General features: G+C 43.6%; 1 protein-coding gene across 1 annotated transcript; it reads right to left on the bottom strand.

The window, feature by feature from the left end:
- Positions 1–4,996: 4,996 nt before the first annotated feature.
- On the bottom strand, positions 4,997–17,466 carry AKAP17A (A-kinase anchoring protein 17A). The gene is made up of 5 exons (XM_073667360.1): positions 17,348–17,466; positions 13,930–14,704; positions 12,248–12,396; positions 11,029–11,269; positions 4,997–7,032 (listed from the first exon to the last, which is right to left on the bottom strand). Exons 2-5 carry the CDS (start codon positions 14,689–14,691, stop codon positions 6,184–6,186), a joined length of 2,001 nt encoding a protein of 666 aa, XP_073523461.1. The 5' UTR covers positions 14,692–14,704; positions 17,348–17,466; the 3' UTR covers positions 4,997–6,183.
- Between the last annotated feature and the right edge of the window lie 5,003 nt (positions 17,467–22,469).

Genomic DNA, 22,469 nt, shown 5'->3' with positions numbered 1-22,469 from the left:
ATACGGTTTCCCTCTATGCCAGTCACCCGAGCTAAAGAATATGGCTGTGGTGAAATACAACTCCCACTGAGATGTTTCAGATTGAATAACATTGGGCCCACCAGAGGATTTGATTCTGAGGGCTAACCTTTCTCCCCCGCTCAAGAGCCCCATAGCAGCTGCAAGGTTAGTGCTATCATGAACTCTCCTGATGTAGAAGCCAGGGCACACCAGAGGATTATCTGGTGGGACAGTCCAATCCTGCCGAGAAGCAGTCCTGGCTAAGAAAAGTGTGTGGGAAGGTTCCCGGACACTATGGCTGCTTTTTTACTGACGTGGAAACCCACGCAAACACGGGGAGAACATACAAAATCCTTACAGATGTTGTCCTTGCTGGGATTTGAACCCAGGATCCCAGTGCTGCAAGGCTTCAGTGCTAACCACTGATCCAATGTGCTGCCGTTCACCCTCTAATATCTAACAGGCTGGAGAAACTTGCACCTACTGCAACTTTATCTTCAGCTCCTTTGTGAGAAACTAATGTATTTGGGCAGCCACTCAGTCTACCAAATAAAATTCCTGAGAAGGAAATTGGGGATGGCTTCGTTACTGGGGGCAGTGCTAATATCATGGCGTCGTACCATGGTTTGCTGGAAATATTGCAGGCTGGTAGGAGGCAAGCAGATTCCCATAGAAAAGTACCAGCAGTAATGTTCAGGGACCCGTGCTTTTAGAAGGAGACAACACTGGGAGAAATAGTGGCGGCTGGGGACAGAGTATGGACATGAGGCATGAGGTTGTGAAAAGCTTCCGCCTCCACGAGCCTTAAAGGCCACATTTCAAGTGCAAGCAGCTGCCCAGAAATCTGGCAGTTTAGTATTGCGGCCTGTGGGTGGGTGGCTGCATACTTGCGCTTGCATTCCAAGTAACAGAAAACTAAGCAGATGGTGGCCTCTATCATCATGGCCTCACTCGGCACTATGAAACCTCCTGAAGGAGAAGCCAGGGCCCACCGGAGGCGTCTGCGGATCTCTGGTGGGCCCGTCCAACCCTGCCGAGAAGCAGCCCTGGCTAAGAAGTGTGGGGGAAGGTTCCCGGACACTCTATGGCTGCTTTTTTAATGTGGATCGGACGTGCTTATGCATGTTATTTCTCAAACCGCATTGCAGATCAGGCCATTGCCCAACTCTGTAGTCATGAAATTAAATGCGCAAAGAAAGATGTTTGTGTGTGAAAGCACCACCGACAAGTGTGAGCTGATATTGGATGGGCTGCCATTGCTTCTGCAATAAGCTGCATTAGAGGACTTCCTGGGAGAAATGACACCCAGAGTAGATAGGGTTTCCCTATATGCCAGTCCTTTCACCGAGCTAAAGATTATGGCTGTGGTGAAATACAACGCTCAGCAAAAAAAAGCTGTGGACTGGCTCCGTACCATTCCTGGCCACATTCACTTGACCACGTGTTTGTGGTTAGGCGGTCCTTGCCAGTAAGTTCACTGGGGAGGGCACGGGTAATGTTGTGGGACTCTTGCTTGTGGAAGGCGGAGACGACAGCGGGACAAATAGTGGTGGCTGGGGACCGAGTATGGATGCCCGGTTGCCGCCGCCATAAGATTGTGGACAGCTTCCGCCTCCACGAGCCTAAAAGGCCACATTTCAAGTGCAAGCAGCTGTCAAAAATGTGGCAGTATAGTATTGCAACCTGTGGGTGGGTGGATGGCTGCATACTTGCGCTTGCATTCCAAGGAATGGGGTAGGGACAACTGAATGCTGCAGTGGGACAAGGACGTGGACGGTGATTGTTGCATGACTGCAACGACAGGTGCATGGCGGGAGGCATCTTCGCATGTGCCAAGGATCACTTATGATGAGCACACTTTTAGGCAGTGAGCTGGAAGTCAGAAATGCTTCCAGGGGTCTTCCCCATGCTGTTCCCATGTCTTTTCAGCACTGTATGCATGTGTCTGATGATGTGTCACACCCCACATGGCCAGATAAGGTTATAAAATGTTAAAATAACATTTCCCAGTGAATGCATTTGTCTTGGTTGAAAGCAATACAAAAGTGCAAAAATGCATCAAAAACGCTACGTGTGAACATAGCCCAAGGTGTGGAAGAGTTTTTTGGTTTTGGTTATTTATTTTGCCTTATATACAAGTCATTACCCTTGAAAGTATGTTCCTTAACATATTTCCCAGGAAAATCCATTTTGGATTTGCTTTTGTATGTTTGTGAGTCCGTAAAAGTGGCGTAATACCTCTGACATTGTTAACAGCAGTGAGCTGGAAGTCAGAAATGCTTCCAGGGGTCTTCCCCATACTGTTCCCATGTCATTTGAGCACTGTTCGATTTGGGCAATTTTTAGGCCCTCTGCAGACTGCCGGGGGGAGCCGCCTGAAAAATGATCGAGTTTCCTATAGACTTACATTGGGCTCGTTGCTCGGGTCAAAGACCCGAGTATTCCAATTTGCTTGACCCGAGCATTTTAGAGCTCGCTCATCACTAGCGATAATCTTATAAAAGTGACCCTGCTGGGCAGGGGAGGAAGCAAGTCACTTATGATAAGTGAGTGTACAGATGAAACAGCAAGGGCTCACAGTAGCTTTTTTTCTAAGGTAACACATTTCCCTGCCTGGTCTATCACAGGAGCAAGTGTTTCTGATGTGTCTTCAGTCCTCTGAGCTCATCCTAAATCAAGTCTGTGATACATAAGGTCAGCAGACACTGGAGGTCCTACCTAACTGACTTGATTTATGATGAGCTCAGAGGGCTGGAAACACTTGCACCTGTGAAAAAACTAACAGGGAAATGTATTAAATCAGAAAGGAGCAGCTGTAAGCCCCTGTTTCATCTGTATAATCACTTATCATAAGTGACATGCTACCCTGCTGGCCAGGAGCTGTGGTATATGCTGACCATGAACTGGAGCAGCCATGCATAGTCTGACACAGCCATTACACAGTTAGAAAAGGAGAGTACGAGTTTAACTGGCGTATAAAATCTAATTTTATTGAAATATGAAATATTGTAATACACAATAGTCAAAGGTAACAATATATAAACAGACAACAAAAGTGCAATGTGCCAGAAAACTGAAGAGCAACAGAAAAATCAACCATTGTATTACTGCCACTGAAGTGCAGGGCAGGCAGGACTACATGACCAGGAACCACAATTTAGTAAAAAGTAGGCAAAACGGCACCACCAGGGTTATGGGAAGGGCATTCCTTCCCACCACCCCCACCTGCAGTGCTTCATGGTTGATACCTGATCTTCGGTAAGGTTCTGGCGGCCCAAATTTACTTCTGGTCATATTATACAGTGCCCTTTTGCCTACTTTTTATTAAATTGTGGTCCCTGGTCATGTAGTCCTGTCTGCCCTGCACGTTATTGGCAGTAATACAATGGCAGATTTTTTATGTTGCTCTGCAGTTTTCTGGCACATTGCACTTTTGTCTGTTTATATATTGTTACCTTTGACTATTGTGTATTACTATATTTTATATTTCAATAAAATTACATTTTATATGCCAGTTAAATTCTTACTCTCCTTTTCTAACATCATAGTTTGAGTCGGTGTTTTTTACGCTGGCCCCGACATACACTTTGACCGGGCAGCCTGCGTTTTCTTTGTATGATGCGTTTGGCCTTTTTTGTTTCAATAGCCATTACGCAGTAAATGGCAGGGGCACATTTATAAGTTTATCTTAGCACCAGAACATTTTGTAACACATATAATTGTGGAACCTTATTTTAAAAGATCTCTTAATTAAAAAAGTAATTTATTCATGGGACAATTCTTGTAAAGGTGTTTTCCGCTTTAATTAGAAAATGGGGCCAAAGCTGATTATGCATGTGTCAGATTTAAAACGTGTGACCACTGCAACAAAGCATTGCACATGTAGCATCACTACTGTACACCTGTCACCAAAAAACAGCAGGAAACAGGGCTGAATGGTAGGTGATCAGTAGGTAAATGCTGCTTATTTTAAAGCTTTTAACAAAACCAGACAACCCCGTAAAGTGTAACTGTTCAAACTATTTTTTATATACATTATAGATACGAACATAGCTGCCACTCAATGGGAGTCCAGGTCTCGAGACTCCCACCGACTGCAGAAAACACTGCTCTGAAGAGTACAGCTCTTGAAGGGCTTAATAGTAAGTCATGGGTCTGCTCACTGCTCTGTGAGATGGAGCGGATGGGCCCATAGACTTACTATGAAGCCTGTACACTGCCCTGTGTGCACTCGGCATACAAGAGCTGCACAGCTCAAAGTTCTGTTTTTGTGCTATTTGAGGGGGTCTCCGGACAAAGACCCACACCGATCGACATATATAACATAGAAAAAATGTACATAATGACAGCTGCATTTCAGATAAGACATTTTTGTAAACCTGCCTTATGAATGAGCCTCTGTTCTCTGAAAGCTTGCAAATATAATTTTTCTGATTAGCCAGTAAAGATATCACTTCTAAAATACTTTTGTCATAAAAGTATTTACATAGATAAAATGGGAGATGTAGAATCTAAGTATTGCCATAGTGTAACCTACTGGAGAGCATAGCCCATATACAAAGAATGTGAGTTCACAAAACTTTATGGAGTTTCCTATTAAATAGGGTTGTGGAGTCAGTAAGCCAAACCTCCAACTCCTCAATTTCCATGACTCCGACTCCCTCATACATGGCTCATGTGTAAGTGATAAATTTACTGTAGCACAGATTCATCTCAGCTAAAAGTCTGGACCCTTAGATCAGGAATAGGACAGACATTTATAGGACACTTCATAACTTTCCCAAATTCTTATGAAAAAATATTCCCCACAAACTTCATTGAACTACTGTACCCAATTTATTACATATTTTAGGAGTCGGTCCATTTTATACCGACTCCACGACTCCGAAGCCCTACTATTAAAATATATCCAAGATCTACTGATGTTATATCATAGAAAGAAATCTGCATAAAGTATAAACCCCAATGGAAATAAAACAGACCAGAGCACTCATGGTTTTACGTAAAAGAAAAATAAATATTTTATTACCCAGATCTGGAATCTAGCTCTGCAATCCTATGTGGTCCCTAAAACCAAAGCCACTAGGAGTTAGAGGATCTGTCACCAGCTTCCATAATATCAACTCCAGACATTAGACAGATCTCGCATTTCTGAATGTGATTTACTAGAAAAACAAAACAGCACTTTGTGTTGTGGTACCACAGAAATAAAGTAGAGGTACAGTTTACTGCTCACCTCAGGTAGTTATGTTTTAGTGTCGTGCCAGAAGCACATGTCAGGATTCCACAAAGGGAAACTGCCGCACTACTGCTGCCAATTACCAGGACCCGAACTCCCTCCAGGGAAGCAACAATGAGAAAGTGGGAGAAACAGTTCCAGGAGGAACGGTAGAGGCGCACAATGGAAGCTCTGGGAGGCACTAGTGAGAGCTGCACTTATGCTGAACTAAATGGCATAGCAACCTAGCAAATGGACTTTTATTGAAACAAGAGCAACGTGTTTCTACCTCAGCTTGAGATCTTCATCAGACTCTATAACATCCTTCTCTCAGAGCAACGTGAGACTGAAAGGAAATGGTGTATTTACTTTGAAAATCCATGTCAGTATAGTAATACTAGTATACATTATACAGCTGTGACATGGATTTTCAGAGAAAGTACACTAGCCTCGTCAGGACTAAGCTATTCAATATTTTATGCAGTTTGTACTCTAATTCTGGTGACAGATCTTCCATAAAAAAAATGTATGTGTCATTTTTAGTAAAACTGCGCTTGAAATGTATGTAAATAAACTGAAATGGACCTGAAGGGACGAAAAACTCATTAATATGTACAGTTCTTTACGGAGACCAGCCACAGCACCTTCAAGTTTAAAGTGGTTCTACAGATAGATACATTTTTATAATTATCTGACCAATATGGACAATGTGTGACGCGGTTAATCAGCTGGGAGCTGCATAATAGGGCTGGCCTGGTTGTTAGCTGTACATTACTTAGCCTTTGCCTAGGAGCCTCCTTATCGGTCTCAGATATCTCTGACGTACAGCTGATACCGCTGATACCATGCTGGCAGCACTGAAGCTTTGCTACTAATCTCTTACTGTCATATTATTCAGTTTTTTAACAAAGACACTGAAGAGAAGAAGCTTTTCACCCAGGTGCCATGCTGGAGACAGACGACATTCAACTACTCCAGGATCTCCTGTCCTTGCTGTAAGATCTGCGGTGATGCTTCTTCTCCTTATGACTGTACCTAACCTTCTCTCTACCCTTGTTTTTGCTACGTTCGGAGCTGACACTTCTTCTCCGTGGGCTGTGATTCTTAGAGGAATGCTTTTTATGTGATTTCTTCACCTTTCTGTGGTCATCATCCTCTCTACTCAAGTCCCGTTTGTTTTTGGTCTTCTGCCTGCGCTCTGTGTCCTGAGTGTGACTGTACTTAGCAGCTTTCGAGTGTCTGTGTGCGTCGTCTATATCGGCTTCACTGTGAAGTGTTCCGCTCCCCTCCTGTAAATCTGGATCTCTACTTGAGGAGTTTTCATGATGCATCATCTTATTGCCTAGAATGCTGGTGAGCGAGTACAGAGGTCGCCCTGGGTTCTGGACTGTCATCTGGTTATAATCCTGGACATGGGGGTCTTCTGCGCAGACTCCATTTACAGCATGAAGAGATGAATTTGCATAGTTGATGTAAGGTCTGAGCGGCTCGTAGTCTGGTGGCGTTTGTGTTGAGGTAGATGTGACGTAGTTCACAGGTGGGTCACGAGGGAGGTTTTCGCTGGGTTTGAGAGGATAAATCTGCTGAGGAGTAACGTCTTCTTTCATTTGAGAGTCAGAGCACAGGTTCCTGTTGAGAAGACTGTTCACCAACTTTTCTCTCAACTCCCTCTCCTTCCGGTGTAAACTCAGAGTACGCTGCTTCTCTTCTTCTACTCGCTTCAGTTCTGCCTCCTGTTGTCTTCTCCGCTCTTCCAGCTGCAAAAGACAAATTCTCTCTGCTTCCTTCTCCTCCTGCTCACGAATCTTTGTAGCCTGTAAAACAAGGCCAAAGTCCATTCAAAAAATCTGATAATACACATGTAATTCCAAAAAAGATATTATGAGCTCTAACACTGAGGTCTTCGTCCTTTGTCAACTGTGGGATTAATGAGGGCCTAAGGATGCATTTGACATATATCCTGGGACCTTCCCCGGGACAACTGCCAATTGTGCAATGCAAACATTAAATCGGCAGTGTGAACGCACCTTGGCCTAAACTACTGAGACTTTACTAACTTCAATAGATGCCAAATGTACACAACATTCGGGATTCAATATAGTTTTAATAAAGTCCTCATCAGAACTAGAGACCTCTTAAAGGTGTTTTGTGGTTCTGAATCCTCACCATGAATGCACTGCGTGCCGTGAGGATTCTCTGTTAGTGCTGGGAACGGCGGTCACCGATATGCATACTACCGGTCAGAATCTGACTAGACTGTTTCTCCCTCGCACAATACACTTGCATTAAATGAGCCAGAAACAGTCTAGTCTGATTCCGGCGTAGAGTATGCATATCGCATACTTGCGATCAAGTCGCTGCCGTTCCCCTCACTGACATTGGAGAATCCTCACAACGCACAGTGCGAGCTCTATGAGGATTCACAAGTCTGTAGTCACTCTGTGTGTCATTTTATACTGGACAAATTACATTGTTTAAATCAGGTTTTTGTGTTGCGTGTATTTTTTTTAAAAAATGTTGGCAATTTTTTTTTTCACATTTTACAAGTTGTATTAAAAATCGAAAATGGAAATCTTGCAATTTTCACACTGGCCACTGGGGCTTTTTTAAATTCTAACTTCCTATTGTTTCAGAAAACTACACATGTACATTAGCCACAATGTCACAGCCCAACCCTATATTTTGTATGGAAACATTTAATAAGCGTGTGCAAAGGTTATTGTGAAGGGAGGGAGAGGAGGGTCAGTTAAGACATTATATCGTGATTGGTGGATTCTGTGTTATCAGCTGTGTATAGAGCTGTTACCTGTCACCGGAATCCTGCCTCTGACAATAAAGATTATTATGTAAACTCTTCCTGAAAGAATATTAAGCACAAGTCTAAGAAAGTCCCAGTGGCCCCTGTGAAATGCAAGATTACTAATAGTGTTGAGCGAACGTGCTCGGATAACGTGAAATCGAGTTTTATTCGAGTATCTTCGGCGTGCTCTGATAATATTTCTCTCCCTGCAGCTGCATGCTTTGTGGAGGTAGACAGACGCAACACATGAGGGGATTGCCTGTTCATTAGGCAATCCCCACACGTGTTGCCTCTGTCTACATTCGCAAAACATGCCGTAGGGAGACAAACATATTAGACAAGCACGTCGAAGATACTCGAATAACACTTGAGCATGCTCAAATTGCACATTATCTGAGCACGTTCGCTCAACACTAATTACTAAGTCACTTTTTTCAAATACAAATCATAATAGGAAAACTAAATAATTGAAAACTTTTTTTTTTAAATACATGCAACCCAAAAACTAGATTTAAATAATTAGACATTATCTGATGAAAGTTTCCATTTATCTGTCTTGTCTCTCTGCAAATTATGTGAAGGCCACTGTCTTTATCAATGCTCCATTAAAGGGGTGGTCCGAAGGCAAGGTATTTTTCTCCTAAATCCCCATCTATTTAGTCCCATAATTCTAAACTATTTTCTAATATACTTGCTTTAAGAATTCCCTAACTGCTTTTGTATTTTTTTTTCCCTATTTCCTGTCTGATGACAATTCGTTTTATCACCAGTGCATGCTGGGATTCTCAAGCAAAGCATCATCAGGGGGCAGACGACGCGATCATTGTCACAGCCCCTACCCACTCCCTGAAAGAAAGAGCCATCAGTGACGCTCGTGTCATGGGCGGTGCTGTCCCACTAGTCTCCTGCACCGCTGGGTAGTGACACCGCTCTCCTGCCGACTTACTACTACTGATCTATACCAGGGGTGGGGAACCTTTTTACTGCCAAGCGCCATTTGGATATTTCTACCATCCTTCTGGGGCCGTACAAATTGCGCGCTAACTGCACCCTCAAAGTACGTCCTGGTGCTGGTATCAGGATGTAATATTTCATTGCACGTGCCTCAGCGTTCAGTAGTGAACACCGCGTGTGCTTGTTCTCACAGAGCAAGAAGAAATTAATGGACCGGTGGCCGACAAAATACAGCTGCTGGCCCAAGCACCGCAGTCACCGGGAATCTGCCCGGGATGGTGAATAAAAGGTCATCGAGAGGTGTAAACTGCCCGCGGGCCTAAGGTTCCCCACCCCTGATATATACAGACAACAGAGCACGGGGGCACACCTTGTGACCACATTTTACAAACTACACCTCTCAATGAATTCATCTAGGGATGCAGTGATCATATTGACAGCACAGGTGTCACAGAAATTTATACCATTGGACAGCGAAGAAAAAAGAATTACATTTTCACCACCAAAATGTTGTTTTAGCCCCAAATTTTACATGGTCACATGGGGAAATGGGTAAAAATGGCATCAAATATTGTTACACAGTTTCAGATGAACGTGGCAATACCCCATGTGTGGCTATTCAGTACCGCTTAGCCACACGGCGAGGCTCCGGAGGGACGGAGCGCTATTTGACTTTTGGAGAACATAATTATCATAGAATAGTTTGCGGACTCCATATACAGAGCCCCCAAGTGCCAGAATTGCAGATTTCCCCCTCACGTGACCTTATTTTCGAAATTACAATGGATGTTGCTGAGTGAAAATTGCAAATCTGCTATTGTAGTGCCCAGCTCATGCTTCGAGACACTATTTTATAGAAAAAAAGAATTGTTTTTGCATCGCTCTATTCTTAAAGCTAGAACTTTTTTTATTTTTCCGCTGATGGAGCTGTACGACAGGAAAAGATGATGTTTTCAGCGATACTATTTTTATTTACATTGGACTTTTTGATTGCGTTTTATTCCACTTTTCGTTCAGCAATATGAAGAAAAAAGCATTGTTTTTTGTCACATTTTTTAAAGTGTTCACTGAAGGAGTTAACTGGTGGGCCAAATGTGTACTTTATTTTTACTTAAATATATGTATTTATTGGATTCATATTTTTTCATTTTTTTTTTGTTCTTTATTGTGATATATTTTTTTCAGTTTTTAAAAACTTTTTTTTTTTTTTTACCATGTCTCAGGATGGGTCATCAACTTTCCCTGCTCTGATCTAATAGTTTGCAATGCTTTTGCATTGCAGGGCATGAGCTCAGTGCATCGTTCGCAGTGAGGAGGAGTGTCAGCTCCTGGTCTGAGCTTAGAGGCGACAGTACCTGGGTGACCCCGCGGCCATATTTCAGCCCGGGGTCACCATGGTGACCATCGGCTCAACGTGATTGCAATCGCTTTGTGCCTATCGAAGCAGGAGGGAGCTGCCTCTGCCGATTGATGTTGCTGTCGCTATTGACAGTGGCATCAGAGAGGTTAAACGTCCACGATCGGCGCTACCACCGATTGTGGGCATTACTGCAGGGTGTCGGCTCTCATATAGCACTGACATCTGCTTTTGATCGCGCAGGCGCTCGTAATGAGCCCGCACGATAGTCACGCCGTACATGTACAGCGGTTTGTGGGAACGCAACCCCCGCAGCACCGTACACGTACGGCAGATGTCATTAAGAGGGTAAACATTTTAGAGGCGTTCACCTGATTGGTCGCTATGTAATACTGCATTTCCTTTGCAGCCCCAGGCATTTCCCTAATGGGGCAGACACGATGCAAGCTGATAGCGCTAACAAGCATTGCCCATACGTCCCCTTTTATCTTAGGCTGTATATAAGATGTAGTTGTGCGAGGCATGTTCTGTGCAGAAAGACTAAAAATTACATGACAAAAAATAGGGTGAAAAAAAAGTGCACAGAATTGTTGTAATCAACACAAAAAAATCATCTACACTTACTAATTCTCTGTGTAATCAGCAGAAAGAAGTTACGTGATACCACGCTGGACGCTCATCCATGCAGCCAGCTCTCACCTTCACTCTGCTCAGAAGCTCCACAATTAACCTGATGGACTGTAAATTCCTCTGAGCCAGTAAAAGCTTTCTCTCCTCAAATCGGATTTTCTCCTGCAATCTCTTTTGTTCCTCGGCTTGTAGTTTTTGTAATTTTTTCTTGTTCTTGCGAGCTTCCCGTTCTCGCTGCTTCTCCTCCTTCCGTTTTATCTTATCCTTCCGTTTTTTCTCCTTCTCCAACTCTTCTAGTTCCTTCTGTTTCCTTAAAGACAACCAGTTCACGTTAGTAAAATCACTTATGTTCCCCTATGGTTCAGATCTTCTCACACGGAGTTTTACAGAATTTATTGGAGGTATATGTCCGGATCATTTCCTGATGTATATCTCCACTAGCTCTTACTGTATAAAAACGTAACTGTGAAACTTTTTTTTACTGGAAGCAGTCCACACCCACAAAACACAGCATTGGTAACATACCGTGGATCAATGGAGGCCATATGGACACTTTCAACCTTTTTGAGTGAACAGGAACCTATAGGGATGTTACTGCCAAGAGCTTTCCTGGTAGTTACAGCACGTTTATGGTGCTAAATAGCAAGTGTATGTAGCCTAAAAATGAAAATGGTACCTTTTATGGAGAGATCTGCTATGCAATTTTTGAGAAATCTGATATGTAAATCATATGCAAATCAGGCTGCACTTCCATACTCATTTGCATATGGCTTCTAGATTAGATCTCTCATGACGGGCATAACTGATTTCTATTGGAAAAGTCTCATTTTCATTGGAAGCACTTACACAGCCATTACATATTTCCATACGTCAAAATATGCTGGTAGATTATCTTTAAATGCTAAAAAAAAAAATTGAATCATTTTCTTTCAAGTAATGATTGGCCTCATTTGCAGTTTGTTAAAAAATAACAAACCGCCCCCCCTCCTTGGGTCAACCGGCGAGACTAAGCCGCTGTTTCCAGCGTCTGGAATTGGCTCTGACGTCACATCTACAGCCAATCAGTGAGCTCAGTGTCTCGGCTCATGGAAATGGAACGCCCCCTTCGGAGCTCATGACATCGTGGTAGCCAATGTGGGGGATGGGAGTACAGCGCAGTGTGTCATATTATAACAAACTGCATGTAGGCCGAAACATTGTCTGAAAGGGTACAACCCCTAGAACACTGAAGATATGTCAGTGGCCGATTCACACTGCAAAACAAGATGAGTGATGGAGGTGGACTTACCGTTCCTCCTCCTTTTGCCGCTCCTCAGCTTCTTTCTCTTTTCTCTTCTGATCCTCTCGCTTCTGTTCTAGTTCTTGTAACTTCTGACGCTCCAGTTGTCGCTTCTTAATAGAGGTCTCACTCAGGTGCTTGGTTGTGTCAAATGAGACCTAAGAATTGTAATAAAGCCCATGAAATAGAATATTTTATTGCAATGGAAGTGATCTTACCAAGTTAATTTTCTAATTTGGTAATATTCTTACTCCTCTGTATTTTCTGTCTAGATTATATATATCCCTATTAGGGTGCAGCGTTCACACTTTGGGATAAGTATTATTGATAATCTGGTTGTACCCGATTACCGCATTCCCATTATACACAGTGCAATGTCTATGTCTGGATCTGTAGTACCGTTTAGGCCATAACTAGGTAATGTCCCTGACCACAATCTGCACTTTATGCATCATTTTCCCTATGTATATAGTCAATGCTATAATGTAATGTCTTCTCCTAGGATTTATTGTGTCATATGATATGAAACAAAGCAGTTTTGAGTTTTCCATGACTGCATTGTGTGCAGTTAACGGTTTTTATTCTAGTTAGACAATCCAGGTGATCGCACCCACTGCACCTTCCTGCATGTTCCATAATTGGATGTGTTTAAATAAAATGTTCCTGTGCTGAGATAATCTTATAAATGTCCCCTGCTGTGTACTGTGTAATAGTTTTGTCTGACCGTACAGGAACATGGTCTGATCATACCACATCTCCTGGGCAGGGGAGGAAGCAAAAGAGTATACAGACAGTACAGCATGGGAATCACAGCTGATTCTTTTTGTGAGGTAAAGCATTTCCCTGCCTGTTTTTAAACAATGTTTTACTTCAAAGAAAGAATCAGCTGTGATTCCCATGCTGTAATGTCTGTATCCTCTTTTTGCTTTCTCCCCTGCCCAGGAGATGTGGTATGATCAGACCATGTCCCTGTACGGTCAGACAGCCATTACACAGTACACAGCAGGGGCACATTTATAAGATTATCTCAGCACAGGAACATTATATTTAAACACATCCAATTGTGGAACTTATTATTCCAAGATCAATTGATTAAAATCAACTTTCGTTCGTGGAAAAACCCCTTTAATGGACTCTGCTTGGATCAGGACTTTTAGCCTCAAAAAAGTTAAATGGTATGTTAAATTGCATAAAGTCGCCCATGAATGTAAAGCATTGGGTGACATTTTGACAAGGTTGCAGAAAATATCCAAAAACTTGAGGCTATGGGGATTTTATGGTAGGCATATGGACTAGGATTGTACTGTAATTTATCTGGCCGGATTATCATGTTTTGGAAGGACATGTAAGGTTTCTTATATACCAGATACATTTAGTGCGTTCTAATAAGTTGAAAAAGGCTAAAGATATGAATGATCTTAACATTCCTCTGACTGACTCTTTTTCTGTTACTATCCACCCAGCAGTTTTCCTTTTTTGTTGTGTGTTATTATAAAGAGTGGCAGTGAGGGTTGAGATCACTATTTCTTCTTCTTATGTCTGAACAGTCCCTTGAGAAATGCTACAATTATTTTCAGATAAGGAATACGCTAATTGCACCACTTGAGACCCTTGTTTTTAGCTCTGTTCCAGTTTCTGGGGAAATGTAATAGGAGAAAAGAAGTGATCTTCTTAACACTACAATTACAAACCTTTATATTACAGGCCACAGCTTTTCCATCTTCCCCCTTATGCATAAGCTTCATACCACGCAGAGCATTCATTGCCTTGACAAAGCCGACATACTCCTTGTATTGTACATAGGCTTCAAAGTTCAAGTGGCCACCAAAACTAAAAGTATGGAAGTTCCTGCCCGTCATTTCTTCTCTATATGGGTCAAGCATGGGGATATCCACATTCCTAATCTCGCCAAACACACTGAACACCTTTACAAGTACTTCTTCACTCGGTTTTTCAGTCCCAGAATCTTTTGAAGCAAACCACTTGCAAGGAAGACCTTCTAAGTGAATGGTGTCCGGTCTCTCTCCCGGTAAATTTTCATTCATGTCTTCTGCATCTCGAAAGAAAGAGTCCCAATCGTGTCTTGTGGGAAAATCTATTTTATATTCGGCAGCTCGGACTTTCAGAATATCAGAGAAGCCGCTTAGCTTTATGCTCTTCCCTTCCAATGCGGCTATAAAAGCTTTAACCAAGCTCTTGTTCTCTACTTCTCCCTCGAACCGTATGAAGTCCATGGTGCTCTTGGAGATTCGCAGAGTGGAGAACTGATGGTTATTCACCATGCCCTTTAGACGTTCCATTACTTCCCAGTTTGAGATGGATTTTCCTGGTTGCTTCAGTTGAGGGAGCGCTACGCTGATGATCATTTTTGAGATAGGCTTTAAGTAAAGGCCATGCATATGACATAGTTCCACAGCTTCAGATGTATCATGCACTATGGTGGCAGCAGCCATAGTATAGACAGTCCTGCAAAAGAAATAAATTCACATATAAAGCTAGTTATCCTAGCAAACCAAACATCCATTCAGTGTCGCTACAAAAACACACTTACATAGGTCGCTCTATGACTGGAAAGCAATGATTGTTTTATTCAGCACTACACATGTCCATAGGTTGTGTCTGCATTTGCAGCTCAGGTCCATTTAAAGTAGCGCTACAGGTTTGTTTGGGTGTTCTGTTCATCCTATACGAGTACCCCTATACGCATAGCTCAGCTAGTATTGCCCTATTTTGTTCTTCCTTCCGATCTGCAAATTCATGGATCCCTTCTTTTCAATTACTGTAGGTCATGATCTTTTGCTGACACACTCCACCCCTTCCCCTACACAGGAATTACATGTAATTTTGTTCCCTTTAAGAGGACACAATCTTGGTTAACAGAAGTTCTCATGTGATGAAATTGCCCAGACTGTACCACAGGAGTACTGAACAGAAGCTCCTATCATAGGTAATAATGATGACTGCACAGCCCCGTCACATTTTTATGATGTAGCAGATCACAGTTCAGTCTCCCTTACTGTATACTTATAGAATTTTTGCTTATTTAGGAGAATGTAGAAGGAAGGATAATCAGAGACATACCAGCAGGCAGAGATGGTACTGGCTCTAGCTGGTCATGCAATGCGGTACTGATGAATCATGGGATTTTAGCACAAATTGAGAAATAAAATGCAGCATAGGAGCTAAAAATGCTGGGGAGAAAATAGGACAATTATATAGAAGTAAGTACACCATGTATAGCAGAAATGTAGATTGTGACAATTAGATCAGGTGGAGGTGCAATTATAAGAAGAAAAATATTAGTAGTGTTTCTTTAAGTGAATTGGTCTTAGCTAAAATAAGACACAAACTTTGGGAAAAAAAGGAGCCAACTCTAAAATGCTTTTATAAATGACAATATTCTTAATTATAATCAAAGAGCTATGAACTTTTTTAACCTTTTCCTAACATAAATCAGATATTAAATCCCTATAGCCTTGGCACTGCCCCTCCTGTGATCTACACTACCCTGTGTCCTGCAATGGTGACATACTATCTATGCACAACACGGCAGCATCCAATCTCGCCATACATGCAGACACCACCACCGCTGAGTCAAGTGACTGGCTGCAGCGGTCATGTACATAGATGGCACTTCATCGTTGCAAAAAACTAAACCCAAAAGAGCGGAGACCATGTGAGCAGCAGCGCAGGAAAACTGCATTCAAAAAGTAAGTGAAGTTTTAAAAAATCTTTGGCAACAACTTATTCATTTTATGATAAAAACAATAAAAATATTTTAGTGCTAAAATTAGTCCTGAAACCCAGAGCTGCAGTGTGAACAGTGCGATGCAGAAAAACTGGTAAATGACGTTATCAGCTTCTGCCCATCCGCAACACAAATGTGACTGACGTGTGTGTGCTCACATCGCACTTCGGGCCTAAACTGGAGGTATCTGCCAGGAGGATCTAAACCCTTATACTTCAGAAGGAAGGCTGTCATACATCCACTGTATAGACATGGGTCACCCATGGGCAGGAGAGATTTCCTATACAGTGGAAATAAACATCTGTGCTGACACAAACCGGCACATTGTATGCTGAAAGGAAACAATTTTTGCATATGTTAGGTGAATGGGGAATATGGACACATCGGAGGTATACACTGGGGCTAATTACAAAACTAGACCTCTGATGTAGAGTAAAATGAGATTTGACAAAACCTAAGACACCAGCACAGCAGGGCTGTGGAGTCGGTAAGCCAAACCTAAGACTCAGACTCCTCAATTTCTCTGACACCCAACTCCACAGCCCGGCCCTCACTACTGAGCGTGTACATAAAGTGCAGCACAGATTCATCTCAACTAAAAGCCCAGATCCTTAGATCAGGAACAGAACAGACATTTATAGGACATTTCATAACTTTTCCAAATTCTTATGAAAACATTTACAGCACATCCTGCATTGTACTACTGTACTCAATCTATTATATATTGTAGAGTCGGTACATTTTATACCGACTCCACGGCTCTGCAGCACTGACTCTTCTCATATGTACAATGGAGACAAGTGGAGGGGCCGGTCCTGCGCCGTACGTAACGGGGGGGCGGTCCTGCTGTACGTAATGGGGAGGGGGGAGCGGTCCTGCCGTACACCCGTACGTAGCGGGGGGGGGGGGGGCAGTGGTCCTGCCGTACAACCGTACGTAACAGGGGGGGCCGGTCCTGCCGTAAGTAACGGGGAGGGGAGAGCGGTCCTGCCGTACACCCGTACGTAATGGGGGGGCGGTCCTGCCGTACACCCGTACGTAGGGGGGGCAGTGGTCCTGCCGTACAACCGTACGTAACAGGGGGGGCCGGTCCTGCCGTACACCTATGTGTAGGTAGAATTGTGATTACAGTGGGGAAGTTGCAGACTAGTCATAGATACTTCACCCTGGAATAAAGATGCTCTATACTAATAACACACAGTGTGGGCACTGCTCCCGCACATGGGGTACACATGTCACTGCACAGCCCTGTGCCCGGGCTATGGCGCGGACAGTACGTGCTGCTGATAACACGGAAGCCTATGATAGGACGACCAGGGCCCCCGGCGTCTGCCCCCTGCCGGCACTCAGCAGCCGCCTACCTGTGCAGCCACCGATGACTGAGCCGCTAGTAGCACATTCAGCAGGAAAATCACCGAAACGCAATGCAGCCTGGGATGTGGGCGGCGTCAGAGCGCGGAGGAACATTTCCGGTTCAGCTACTTAGTTTTACCGCGGTCTCCATGGAGATATGTAGAGAAGTCTGCCTGTTATTTACCGGAAGTGGATTATCCGCCATATTGGGTGAGGGCGGACGGCGGCTGTGCATTACTTGTGTAACTAGGTTTTGTAAAGCAGGATGTGACAGAATTGAGGGGGACCCGTCACTACACGGGCGGGCACGGTGCACTATGAGGGGCTTTCTATAGTTGTCTGCCCGTGCTGGAGGATTACTGATTATACATAAGGTCCGCCATGTACCTGCCTTATGCGGCCGCCCACAATGGCGCTTTTATTAGCGTTAGAGACTAGTGATGGAGATCTCTTTCTGTGTGCTATCGATATATTCATTTCATGTCAAGCGAGCCTACGCGATTTTCCTCTAGATTTTTAATTCTTTTTGAGATTGTGTTCTCTGGTATTAGTGTGTTAGAGAATGCAAAATGTGAAGAAAACCATTCTAGATACTTTAGGGGTTTTTTAAATAATTTTCAGTTTTAAAAAACGGAATTTCTGTGTTGCATGCCTTTACATGTCTCCTCATAACTCGGGTCAGAACAAAGATAGAGAATCAGGATAAGACCCTCATGACACAGAGCAGTACAGGTTTTCACCCGATATGTCACAATAGTATCTTTAATATTTCACCCATGCAGACCCCAACACAAAATTATGTAATGCATGTCCAAAAAACACTGTGATTAGTGATGAGCGAGCACTAAAATGCTCGGGTAAACGTTACCCGGGATGAAGAAATTGAAATACTCTGGTGGTGTAAGTCTATGGGAAACTCGAGCATTTATCAGGCGGCTCCACCCGGCGGTCTGCAGAGGGCCTAAAAATTGCCCAAATCGATGGGAACATTGCTCAAATGACATGGGAACAGCATAGGGAAGACCCCTGGAAGCATTTCTGACCCCCAGATCACTGCTGTCAACAACGTGATCAGAGTATTACACCACTTTTACAGACTCACAATAAAACATACAAAAATGAAACCAAAATGGATTTTCCTTGGAAAAATGTAAAAGAGGTTGTCCACTACTATTAACATTGCCCCCATGGATTTAAATTGTGGCAACAAGTATTTTTGTAAATACGTTCTGAGTTCTTTATTGCCTGTGAGTGGCGCTATCACTGGCCGCTCACAGGCATCACGTGACCTAGCTGCAGCCGGCTCTGACATCTGCTGATGTCACATCAAGTTCCGGCTGCAGCCGTGTGTGACTCAGTGATGCGCCCCCCCTGATTGATGGGCTGTGGGTGGGGTTTCACTGCTTGTCACAGCCCAGCATCCACCGCGCAGTTTCCCTCTCCTCTTCTTTCGTTGGGAAAGCGTGCAGTGGATGCTGGGCTGTGATGTGTAGTGAAAGCCCGCCCACAGCTCATCAATCGGGGAACGCATCACTGGGTCACGCCCGGCTGCAGCCGGAACTTGATGGGACATCAGCGAATGTCAGAGCCGGCTGCAGCTAGGTCACGTGATGCCTGGTGAGCGGCCAGCGATAGCGCCACTCACAGGCAATAAAGAACTCAGAACGTATTTACAAAAATACTTGTTGCCACAATTTAAATCAATGGGGGCAATGTTAATAGTAGTGGACAACCTCTTTAAGGAATATTCTTTCCAGGGTAATGACTTGTATATAAGGCAAAATAAATAACCAAAAATAAAAATGCTCCTCCACACCTTGGGATATGTTCATACGCAGCGTTTTTTATGCATTTTTGCACTTTTGCATTGCTTTCAACGGTGAAAAATACATTCACCAGTAAATGTAATTTTAACATTTTACTACCTTATCTGGCCATGTGGTGTGTGAGACATGATCAGACACATCCTGTTTCATTTATGAAAGAGGGAATCTGAAAATCACAAAGCCTATTTTTACAAGGACATCAGGCAGCCCTTACTATTGTTAGAGGGCTGTCAGCCGGCTATGCTTTGCATAAGCGTATATTGCTACTGCAGTATAATATATCCATCTCAGGATGTCAAATTTTATTTTTTGTATATATTCTATAAAGTTTGAAATTTAGATGTCCAGCAGGCGGCCCTCACAATTTATAGATTGCCAGCAGGAAGTCTCCACTACTTTTAGAGGGACAGATGAGAAACTTTGATTAATTTCTGTCAAATTTGAAATATTTCAGCAAACTTCAATGAAGTTCTGTCAGCTATGATAAATTTCTGTCAATTAAGATAAATTTCAGAGTACAGATCACTGTAAAAATTATGAATCGGTCAGTAATTGCATGGAAAAAATATAACAAGTTATGCAATGCGGAAGATATGTATATGACCAGAATGAACACTCATTTTCCAGCTGATGATACGTAGAACCTGTTCCTATTCTAAATGCTTATAACAGCGATATCAATAGGGAATAGAATAGTTTTTTTTTTTTGTTTGGTTGCAGCATCAAGCAGTATAAGGCAATAATCCCTGTCTGGCTGTGTGTAATAATCTGTCCATAGTGCAATATCTCACCCATACACAAATTTCAGATAAGCGTTAATATTGTAGAATATAGAATAGATTTGAATTAGCCTTCACATTATTAAGGAGTGGGTCTCCTATACTGTTATTGCATATGCAGTGAGTGGCAGGGCTGCCAAAAATTATGACACACTCCAATACCCCTTTAAAGAGATGCAGAGCAAGGCAACATTAAAAAAAATGTTTCCATTATAAAGGAGTGGGTCTCCTATACTGTTATTGCGTATGCAGTGAGTGGTAGGGCTGCCAAAAATTTGTAAGCACTCCAATACCCCTTTGAAGAGATGTAGAGGAGGGCCTCATTAAGAAAATTGTTCCCATTATTAAGGAGTGTGTCTCCTATACTGGTAATGCCCATGCACTAAGTGCATGGGCTGAAAAACAGTTACCCCTGGGGAATATACATGAACATACTGTGTAACATACAGAATGTTAGAGGTAGGCCTCTAAAAAAATTTCCAACGGGCATCATAAGCACCGTTAAAAAAATTATGTGGGTGTTGCATGATGGTCACCCTGTTGATACAGTGGTAGAGGAGAAGGAGGAGAGTGACGTAAAATAGACAAAATCATGGAGCGTATACCCATATCTGGGTGTGAAAGGTTGCATGAGAATAGACCCCCCCCAAAAAAACCACTGAATTTGAATTTATGTTCCACTGCTATCATCCGGTGGTGTTGAGAAGTCTGGCCTAATCCAGCTCTTGTTCATTTTGATAAGTCATTTGACAGGCGGATGCGCCAATCAGTTAGAATACCGCCGGCGGCACTAAAAGCCCGCTCTGATAAAAAGCTAGCGGCAGCGCAGGCCAGGACCTCCAAGGCTTAGAGAGACAGTTCATGCCACATGTCCAGCTTGGATTTCCAATAGTTGTAAGGCACAGAGGAATCACGGAGGATGCTGGTACAGTCGGCAAGGTACTCCTTCTTCAGCATCTTCCAAAACTTTTCCCTCCCTGTCAGAGTACCCCGTGCATCAGGACCTGGGCGCTGGAGAGTCTGAGAAAACTGTCCCAGACCTTTGACAGTGTTCCCCTGCCTTTGCTGCATCTTATTTGTGTCTCCCTCACCTGTACTCCTTGGTTATCCAACAAACTGTGACCTCTGCCACCAGCGTTTTCAGATGGCAATTTTTTTTAATAATTCTTCAACAAGCTCCTTCTGAGACTGCAACATTTTATTAGACCTATCTGTCATGGGAAGGAGAGAGAGAAAGTTCTCCTTGTAGCTTGGGTGTAGAAGTGTGACTAACCAGTAATTACTGTCGCTAAAAATGCGTACAACGCGAGGGTCACAGGAAAGGCAGCGGAACATAAAGCCAGCCATGTGTGGCAGACTGCTAACAGCCAAGACTTCCCTGTCCTGACCAAGAGGACGACTGTCCATGCTCTCATCACCCTCTCAGGCCATCCATGCTGAACAGACGGTATGAATGTTGTGTCGGTAGTACTGTCTGTAGCGCAGGAAACCAGCTCCTGTTCCTCCTCATTATCACCCAATCCATGTAGAGATATGAGGCTTGGCTGTGTAGCATCACCCTGAATAGTTCCTTTCTCCATCTCATCATGCTCCACCTGCAAAGCCTCCTCTTTAATTGTGAGCAGCAAGCATTTCAGTAGGCAGAGAAGCTGGATGGTGATGCTAATTATGGTGTCATTACCGCTCACCATCTTGGTCAAATCCTCAAAGTTTTGGAGGACGAGACAGATGTCAGACATCCATGCCCACTCATCAGCTTTTATGTGCGGAGGCTGACCTGAATTCCAACGGGCGTGTTGAAGTTGGTACTCAACAACTGTCCTCTGCTGCTCACAAATCCTTCCCAACATAAGTAACATTGAGTTCCAACGTGTGGTGAACGCACACCAGTCGGTGAGCTGGAAGCTGGAACGCTGCTGAAGCACAGCAAGGGTTGCGGAAGCTGTAGGTGATTTTCTGAAATAGGCACACAGGCGGCGTACTTTCACAAGCAGCTCAGGGAGATCTGGGTAGGTTTTGAGAAACCGCTGAACCACTAAGTTGAGCACATGGGCCAGGCATGGTACGTGTGCGAGGTTGCCAAGCCTCAGAGCCGCCACCAGGTTCTGGCCATTGTCACATACAACCATGCCTGGCTGTAGGTTCAGCGGTGAGAGCCAAAGATCTGCCTGCTCTGTTACAGCTTTCAACAACTCTGTAACGGTGTGTAGTTTGTCACCTAAGCATATTAGCTTCAGCACAGCCTGTTGCCGCTTGGCCAAGGCAGTGCTTCAAGATTCCAACCGATGTGGTCATTTCAGAGATGGAGGCTGAAGAGGACGAGGTGCAGGAGCTGTAAAATGTGAGGGCAACCCTGATTGACCCAGGGCCAGTAATCCTCAGCGTCAGGAGGACGTGTTCCATCCCAGGGCTGACTGGGTCCCGGCTTCCACAATATTAACCCAGTGTGCCATCAGTGAGATGTACCCTCCCTGGCCACAAGCACTTGTCCACGTGTACGTGGTTTGGGGGACCTTCCCAGTAAC

This window comes from Phyllobates terribilis, unplaced genomic scaffold, assembly GCF_046119375.1.
Source record: "Phyllobates terribilis strain yellow unplaced genomic scaffold, ASM4611937v1 Scaffold_2__4_contigs__length_985480577, whole genome shotgun sequence".
In the NCBI taxonomy this organism is placed as follows: Eukaryota; Metazoa; Chordata; class Amphibia; order Anura; family Dendrobatidae; genus Phyllobates; species Phyllobates terribilis.
The sequence above is the reverse complement of the archived record's forward strand: the minus strand, read 5'-3'. Positions and strand labels throughout refer to the sequence as shown.

Bases quoted from the DNA above. Each gene is read 5' to 3' on its own strand.
- AKAP17A (XM_073667360.1), bottom strand. From the start codon at position 14,691: ATGGCTGCTGCCACCATAGTGCATGATACATCTGAAGCTGTGGAACTA. The intron at 11,270-12,247 runs GTAAGTCCACCT...GTTGTCTTTAAG, and splicing joins CGGCAAAAGGAGGAGGAACG to GAAACAGAAGGAACTAGAAG. The intron at 7,033-11,028 runs GTGAGAGCTGGC...CTTGTTTTACAG, and splicing joins AGCTTCTGAGCAGAGTGAAG to GCTACAAAGATTCGTGAGCA.